The sequence below is a fragment of the Octodon degus genome, unplaced genomic scaffold, assembly GCF_000260255.1.
Source record: "Octodon degus isolate 3935 unplaced genomic scaffold, OctDeg1.0 scaffold00069, whole genome shotgun sequence".
NCBI classification, from domain to species: Eukaryota; Metazoa; Chordata; class Mammalia; order Rodentia; family Octodontidae; genus Octodon; species Octodon degus.
In genome coordinates, this window is record NW_004524645.1 from 10,163,161 (window position 1) to 10,172,303 (window position 9,143).

The window sequence follows — 9,143 nt, forward strand, 5'->3', positions numbered from 1 at the left end:
GAAATAGGAAAAAAAGTTATTCTAAGCCAGTGTGGACAGTGTATCTAAAAGTGTTCATTGATTTAGTACAATTGTCTTATGTGTTTTACATGTTCTTTGATCTATTAGCCTGATTTTCAATCTGTATATAAGACAATTAACTTTATTAGGTTTCATATGATTAATAAATGAGTTTGATGCTAGAAAAATGAAAGAGGGGTGGAGGCAGTGGAAAAAAATTGAAATGTGTTGTGCATGTGTACCGAGTCCCTACAGGGGATACAATCATTATGTACTGCAAACATGTACTAATAAAACCCAAAAAGAAGCAGAAGCAAGAAGCTGCACCTGGTGGCCCATATTTATAATCCTAGCATTGTGGGAAGCTGAGGCAGGAAAATAACAAGTTTTCAGCCCATAATGGGCAATTAGCACAATAGTGCCTGTTCAAAATGGTAGATGACTGCTAGATGTAGTGGCATATGCCTGTAATCCCAGTACACAAGAGGCTGAGGCAGGATGATTACTATGAGTTTGAGGCCAATCTGAACTAAACAAAAAAGAAAAGGAAACAAAAGATACAAAAAAAAGGTAGATGGAGCACGTATATAGCTGAGTGTGAAAGTGCTAGGTTCAAACTTCAGTACTGAAAAAAGAAAATAAAGAAAATCTAGAAACAAATAAGTGAAGCAAATGATTTAACATAGGAAAAAATAATGAGACAAACCTATATAACGTACATGGAAAGAGACTGATGAATCACAAAGTGAGCATATAATACAGCTTTAAAAAGTTAAAAGGCTAAGTTTTTGAAAAGAACAATATACCTGATACATGCCAAGTGAGACTAATGAAGGAAAACTAGCATGACACAAACACTGAGTAGTGGAAAAAGATGAATACACATGCAGATATAAGGCAATCATAACTGGACAGTCAAGCCATCAGAGCAGTGAATTTGAACATTTAGACAACATGAACAAATAGCCAGAGAAATACCATTAATCAGAATTGATTTAAGGATTAGTCTGAATGCTCTTATAACAAAGAAATGGAATCATTTTTAAAAATATATTTAAAGAAAATTCCAGGTCAAGTGGCTTTATGGGCAAGTTTTAACATATCTGAAAAAAAAATCTGTATTTTTTGTGAGGTTTTTTTTTTTGAGACAGTCTCACTATGTAGTTTAAGCTGGGCTTGAACTCATTATGTAGTTCAGGCTGGCCTTGAATTCATGGCAATCCTCCTACCTCAGCCTCCCAAGTGCTGGGATTTATAGGTGCCTATCATCATGCCTGGCTAAAATTTCCAATTTTACAACCTATTCTAAAATATATATGAGAGGAATGTTTTCTAGCTGAGTGAAGCATAAGTGAAGACCTTTTGGGAAAGGAAAACCATGATTGTCAGCATTGCTCCTGCATATGGTTGTAAAATCCTAAACAAAATACTAGCTAACTAAATGAAGCAAATATAACATTTTTAGCAAGTTGAGTCTATCTCAGGTCTGAAAGTATATTTCACTGTTACAAAATGTATAGTGCAGTTTACCATATGAACAAATTACAAGGAAAAATCATACCATTATCTCAATGGATTGAATTGTAGCTTTCATTAAAACTCAGCAGCAAATTATTCTGAAAGATCTCAAAATAGGAATAAATGGTGTTATGGTGTGTATATAGATGTCCCCCCAAAACCTCATGCAGTCATGGGGTGACTTCTGGAGTTTATGATTGATTATTGTGGGTGTGGATGCTCCACCTGCCCTGGGTCAGGTAGCTTGCATCACAATGTAAGGAGGGAAGAGAGGCTAGTATCTGCTTGAGCTGCTGCCATTCCCTTTGCTCTTGCTCTTTGCTGCTGCCATGAAATGTTGCCCTCTGCCATGTGCCCTGCTGCCTTGGAGCCAGCTGAGTATGAACTGGAACCTCCAGTAACTGTGCGCTAACTAAGCCTTTCCTCTCTTCATTTGGAGTGTTGGGTATTTGTCCCAGCAATGAGAGAAGAGTAACTGAGACAGATGGGAAATTTCATAATGGATTAGAGGATATTACAGTAAACCTATAGTAAATACCATAGTTCATGGTGAACTAGTAAATGTTTCCCCTTGAGATCAAGAGAAGACAAACATATCCATTGTCACCATTTAAATTCAAATTTATAATAGATGTTCTAGATAAGTAAGACCAGAACAAAAGCAAAACTAATGAAAAGAAAAAACAAAGCTATTGTTTATATTTTTGGCTCCCCCATCCGCTATGAGTTTAATGAAAAAATAACCAGTACCAACTCATAGAAGTTTAGAGTGAACAATGGACACTCATCTGTGACACTGTTTTGAGGTCAGATCCCATTTTAGATGGTCTCAATTTTTCACCCCATTTTTCCTTCAAATTTGGGGCAATTTCTAATGAATCCAATAAATGGTGTTTGCAGGTGATCCAATTTTATACAGAAGTATGTTCAGAAATAGACCCATATGTTTTTTCAAAAATTGTACATTTTTTTAAATCAGAAAAGTAGTAAAAAGTAATAGTAATAAAAAGTGCATAATTAGACCTGAACCTAGAAATTATACGTCTTCTAGCAATTTTCAAGGTAGTGGGCAGAGATAGTCACAGAGTTCTCCTTTGTTTCATCTCTCCACTGTCATTGTTCTCTGATTTTCTGGTGTTTTGAAGCCCTTGTGTATGTGTTTCGTTCTAGTATCTTGAAGGCTGTTGTTTTAATATGTTTTCCTATTTGTTTTGGTTTGTTTTAAATGGGTCAGTAGATTGAATCTACGTTGCTTCATCTTGGCTGGAAGCAGAAGTCTATTTAATTACATGGCTCATCATTTCTTAGTCTTTTCTTATTAAGAATGTTGTTTTAATATACACATTAGTCATTTTGGCCTTTCCTTTGGAAGCACGCTCAGATTTTGCTTGTCTGTTTCATTTTGTTTTTAAAGTAACTGGGAATTTAAAGACTCAGTCTATAAAGACCTATTGAGTAGGAGCCCAACAATGCATAAGTCCCAAAGCATTTCAGCACTCTTCTGCTGCATGCTTGTTATTAATGGCTGTTGAACCTGTGTAGTTTTGATCTTCTGATGTATTTCATATATGTTAATGAAAGACAGACTGAGAAGAATCACAGACAGGCCCATATGCTTGTGTGATTCCATGTGCTGGCTCAGAGTAAACATCTCTGTGGCATTACTCTGAGTTACATTTGTGGAAAGCACTAGATTTTATTGTTCAGTTTGTCTAATCCAGCTAGGACAGACCAATAGTGATTCGCAAGAACTTTCCTCTTCTTGGTACATCCTTATTATTCATGTTTTAAGGCACAGAAAATTGTCCAAGTATTAGCACATATATTACAGATTTATGAATAGACTGCAATAGACATGGTGTTTTTCTAAGGAGTTTATAAAGAATTTGGTTTAACTTGGCTGGGTGTAATCCAATTTCTTGTGTGTGATTATGGATTTTATTTATAAGTCCATACCGGCTGTTTATTTTTATTGTTAAACAATAATTCACATATTTTTGGCTTAACTCAAATATTCTATGTATTTAATACACAAAAATGTTAGATGCAGCTTTCCTTCAAAAGATCTTTGAAATGTGGCCAGGCTGTTTCTGAAACAGAAATTAGTTATCTTTGATGATAATGACAAGGGTGGGGAAAAAGGAAATTGAGATTTTTGAACTGAAGAAATCATTTCCGTCAATGGCTTTCGGCCTCCTCTAGTGCTGGCAGACCCATCTGCAGGAGTACACACAGGCCCAGGAGCTGCTGCCCTGGGCTGTGCCTCCGTCCTTTCCATTAGCAGCCTGTGCCCTGTGCTCGTCCTTAGTAATGCAGAGAGCCAGGAACAGTGAGAGATATGACCAAGAAGACTCCGACTTTACACTGAGATTATTGGAAACTAAGTAATTAACATCAAAATAAGGAACTGACTGTCTTACTCATACCGTGGTCTCATCTTTTAATCCAAAATTATCTTTTCCTTAGCATTTTACCCTGTATGAGTCATAGCAGCCTATGTAAATATTAGGGGTTTGGGTAGAAGAAAATAAAACAAGGATTGGAAAGAACATGTACTTTAAAAAATAAGCTTCCTGACAGATTTTAAAAACTTAAATATGTTAAATGCAACTCCCATTGCTGTTCCTACTTGAGTACAGAGTTTTGCTTTGGTTTTGCGTTATTTCCAGGGAGGAGTCCTAACAATGTGTGTTTTCTCTTTTCAGCTACTAAGTCAGGATTGTTGCCTCCACCACCTGCACTTCCTCCGAGACCTTGCCCATCACAGGTAGGAAACAAATAGGATTTTTGTCTGCTGTTTGGTAGGTCAGCTGTGTTACCACTAGCAAGGGCTAATTTGGCACAGATCTGGTTTGTCAGATTCCCAAGATAATAGTTGGATGAAGAAAGTAGAACATGATTTAATTTCTTCTCACACAATCCGTCTCCCAGCCTCGGATGGAAGGATGATTCCTTAGAAAGCTACCAAGCAAGCATGTACTAGCAGATTGTTGATTACTGAGGGTTGCATGTGGTTTTTTCTTTTTGACAGTACTGGGAAGTGAATCCGTGGTATTAACACTGAGCTGCCTTCCAGCCACCTCATCCCCAACTCCTTTAACTTTGAGACATACTATTAATGCTCATGCCTAGATGTTCCCCATAGCCTTGTGCTGTCATAGTTGGGGTGTTTTCAGAGGTGATTTGATCTATAGTGTGTGATGCTGGAATTGACCCATGGTGCAATGGTAGGATCAGGGACACTAAGATTAAAGTGTGTGAGTGCTACCAACCATAAGCAGCCTGGATAAGATATAAGGGATAGAAAGAGCTATGGTCTTCCCTGGTAGCTTTGTTGCCTTCTGCCTGCCATGAACTTTTCTCAGTGACACTACCCTGCCTTGGAGCCAGCTGATTACAGTCTGAAACCCCTACAAACTGTGAGCTAAATATACCTTCCCTCCCTTACCTTTGGGTGTCAAGTATTTTGTCTCAGCAACAAGAAAGTAGCTAAGACACAGGATCTTGCTAAGTTACCCAGGCAGGGCTCAAACTTGGGATCATTTGGCTTCAGCTTCTCAGAGTGCTAGGATTACAAGTGTGTGCCATTGTGCCCCCCTGTGTGTAGTTTTTATACAGGGAGGAATAACAAGGGTGCCTGTCCAGTTGGGATGGGGACATGGTTGTAAATAGTACATGAAGTCTGGGTGACTATATTTTCATTAGCATTTCAGGATCTGTGTGGGTCCTATATACACTAAAAATTAATTGGTTATCGACATGGGGATAGTGCTGTGGCCTGAGCACATGGTGCCTTCTTTAGGGTGGTATTTGTTGATAAATTGAAATGGCAGGAGTGTAAGAGTGTCATTAAAATCTGTTTCACCTATAAACTAATTTGGCCTTATGTGCTACTATGTGAGAAGCAGCAAATGTACGGAGTGTGGTATGCAATACTACAGAACATTCCTTTCCTTAATTGCTGCTGAAGAAACTTTCTGCCTTTAAAGATTCTAACTTTGCTTTCCTTCACCACCTCCTTCTTCTTGAACATCCACCTAGCTGAGAGACATCATAACAGCAACTGGCATGTCATGACAAGCAGCCCATATTCAGAATACCAGAATGACAGGCACTCCAAGCATGAAACTACTATTACAAATTACCATCTGCAGTGCAGTAGCTTAGTTCACAGGTATCAGTATATATAGTTAGTCAGGGTGAGAGTCTTTCCAATTAACTGCTAGATTAAAAAATCTTCTGAAGATTCTCAGGATCATTGCCTTGCTCATCTTCTACATATAACTGTATGGCTTCACATTGTCATGTTTCCTAGCTCTTTTCCTTTCCCTCACTTGATTAGTTAGTCCTTGAGATCCTGCTTTCCTTTTACTTGTATTATATCTTTCTATTTGTATTTCTTCTTTTGAGTTCTTATACTAGGGAGACTATATGATGTTTACACATATGTGTCTGGTTTATTTCACTTATGAGTATATGTTCAAGTGGCATCCACTTCAATATAAAGGCTTCGAGTTTATCATTCTTAATAGCTGAATAATACTCCATTGTGTAAAAATACCACATCTTTTTCAACCATTCCTCAGGTGATGGGACACTGACAAAGGTTCTACAATCTGAGGTACAAGATCTCAGGATAAATCCTGAGGGGATTTCACTGACCTTATCAGACCCAAAAGCTACAACTCTTGTTGCATAGGTCCTGCTTTACCTTGGTCTTAACTATCCAGTAGAAAAATATAAAAACAAAATATGAGAAGTAAAGCCATGCTGTTATGCTGAGCTGTGGGGGACTCAGGTCAACCATTTCTGACATTGCCAGTTAAGCGGAAGACCCAATACTATTATGGACTACTGAACTCTTTTAGAATATTTTGCTGAGTTTACACACCTATAATATTTAAATAATGGAACTTAACAAAAAAAGTGATACAGATGAATGTCCATTTTGTATCTGTGTATTCAAAATGGTTAGGATAGATATATAGTTACATTCTCTTAATGAATACAGGGATTTGTTCTAATAGTGTTTGTAAATAGGATAGCATGTCCACATCTTGTACAGCAATTAACCACTAAGAAGAATGTATGCAGTGTGTTAATTATTGAAACTGTCCTACCAATTTGGTTTGAAACTGTTTCATTGCTATTTGTTTATCAATAAAATTATGGCAAAAAAGATTCTGACTTTGGTAGAAAATGTGGGGGAATCTGTCTACAGAGAGTTGCAGTGTCTACTTTTTTGCTCTGGGTAGTTCAGAGCAAAGCCTTTCCATATGATGCATCTCCAGAGCAAGTCATTGAAGCCACTTTCACTGTTTGCTTGTCGTTGTGTCAGACATTTGGATGCTCTTTAGCACCTACTCAACCATGAGATGTAGATACCATAAGTGTAGCTTCCTACTTTGATTTCAAGGGCACTGAATAGTTAAGTTCTTTTTAACTTGCATATACACAAGTAAAAACTCCTTTTCCGGAATCCAGCATTGGCTTTAAGAGATTTTGGTCATTTATTTTTTTTTATTTTTTTATTTTTATTTTAACATTTATTGTGTGTGTGTGTGTGTGTGTGTGTATGTGTGTGGCTAGCTCAGCCCACCAGGGGGCGCGGCTGGCTGGCATGTGGTGCTGGAGGATCGAACCGCGGTCCCTGCGCTTCGCCAAGCTTGTTCCAAGTAGGTGCTTTGGACCACTGAGCCATCTCTCCAGCCCTTTGGTCATTTAATAAGTAATTATTGTGTTCCTTCTATTTATCTAATGCCAACCCTTAGTTCTACCTTGAGCTTTTCCTTAGATATAATTCCTGCTCATTCAAGATTATTAATTATGTTAATTGTGCATCTACAATACCGGGCATTCAGTGCATTATTCAATCTTCACAAAACCTTATGAAATAGGTACTAATATCTTTTTTTGTACAGAGAAGGAAATTGGAACATACAGTGATTAAGCAGTCACCAAGGTGGCGAAGCTAGTAAATAGTAGGACTAACTACAGGCTTTAGGCTTCTCCTCTCCCCATCACTGTAATGTATTATCAAAATCTACAGCAATAGAGAAGATCCACTGCATTTATAACCAAGTTATAAACCATGTGAAAGCACCAGCGGTGGCAAATATGGCTTGCATGCTGTTTTTATTGTAAGACAAAAGGTGTAAATCTATGAGTTATTTTTTCTGAACTAAAGTCTCACTATTCAGGTTTAATTGCAGTGTTGGCACTTTGTGGTAAATGAGTAGGTTTTGGGTTGCAGCTCAGGCAATTGTCTCTAAAAGGTCTCCATCACTGACCTAGATGGACCTAAATCATTGAGGCCCCTGCTTTGTAATGGCAGCAAACTTGACCTTGCTGACAATAAAATTAGCAGGCATTGCTGGGTCTTATCTGCCAGCTGTTGGTTTCAAGCCTTGGCTTGAGAGCCACCTGGATAAATGTGTAGAAAACCTGTCCCGGAAGACTTTTGTAAGCAACCTCCTTATCTTTCTTTCCATTGTTGCACAGATGACAATAGGTTCTTCCTAGTCTGAAATGTGCTGCTGCTATCAGTGGTCCTCATCTGAGCTTCCTGAGGTGGGCTCTCTGTTTGCATTGGGGCCTAGGGAATGAATATCTGACCAGCAGAATGGGACTTCTCAAGTCACTGTTAATGAATGAGTCTGCTTTTTTGCCTACCAGATTTCCTAGTACAGAGTAAACACTGAGCCCTGCACTCGGTACAATCCTAAAGCTTCCTGCCAAACTGTGGAGATTTCATACTACAGGAACAGCTGTATAGGAAATGCAGGCAGAAAAGTGCTAGGACCTTTTCCTCCTCTTAGTTTTCCTTTTTATTCTCTTTAACTGGGGTGTATATATGAAGTCCTGGATAGTAAACATGTGGTAAATATTTGTATTGAAACCATGGAAAATTCCTAATACTGACTGTAGGAGAACCATGCTAACCATCTTTAAGGGATACCATAGTCTTTCCCAAACTTTTTGTGATGAAACAGTTTCTGGGAGATGTTAATAGGGTCCTGAAGTTAGACAAATTTGCGGTCTGCTGGCTTTTACCCTCTCTGAGACTTTCACAGTTCATATGAACCCTCTAAAGGCTGCCCTACCACAAAACAAAAGGAAACTTGGTCAGTATTGCTAAACCTGGCAGTTTTCTAGCTTGTATGACCGTTCATGTATTTATTTATAAAATACCTCCTAATATCTTGAGGGCTTAGTGGCTTGGAAACACTAAGTATAGCAGTCGAAAGGCATTGCTAAGAATATTCTAACCTAATCTTTTCTGCCACCTCATTTGTACATTGTGTGATTAAAGTTCAATTTTATTTTATACCAATAGTTTCTCTAGGAAAGTTGAAAATGAAAGTTTACTGTACATTAGCTTGGGATTTCAAACTGTCCTGTTCATTTCCTTTCTTGCTTTTCTGTTCTTTCTTGCTTATTCTCTCATGAGCTTGCCTCTACCATATCACAGCAAATTTGATTATAGGGTACTTGAACACTCTGATTTTTCTTTTGCTCTGTTTTTATTTTATTAATTAATTTTATTGAGAAACAAATAGCAATGAAACAATTTCAAAACCAATTAGTAGGACAGTTTCTTTTTTTTTTAAATTTTTATTTATTTA

General features: G+C 37.7%; 1 protein-coding gene across 6 annotated transcripts in view; it reads left to right on the forward strand.

Annotated features, from left to right (window-relative positions):
* The window catches only part of Reps2 (RALBP1 associated Eps domain containing 2), a 287,616-nt gene that overhangs the window by 220,390 nt on the left and 58,083 nt on the right, over nt 1-9,143 (forward strand). For all 6 annotated transcript variants that reach the window (XM_004635084.2, XM_023719539.1, XM_023719537.1 and 3 more), the window contains one exon: nt 4,224-4,285. In XM_004635084.2, the coding sequence (XP_004635141.1) occupies nt 4,224-4,285 (62 nt within the window). The remainder of the gene's footprint in view (nt 1-4,223; nt 4,286-9,143) is intronic.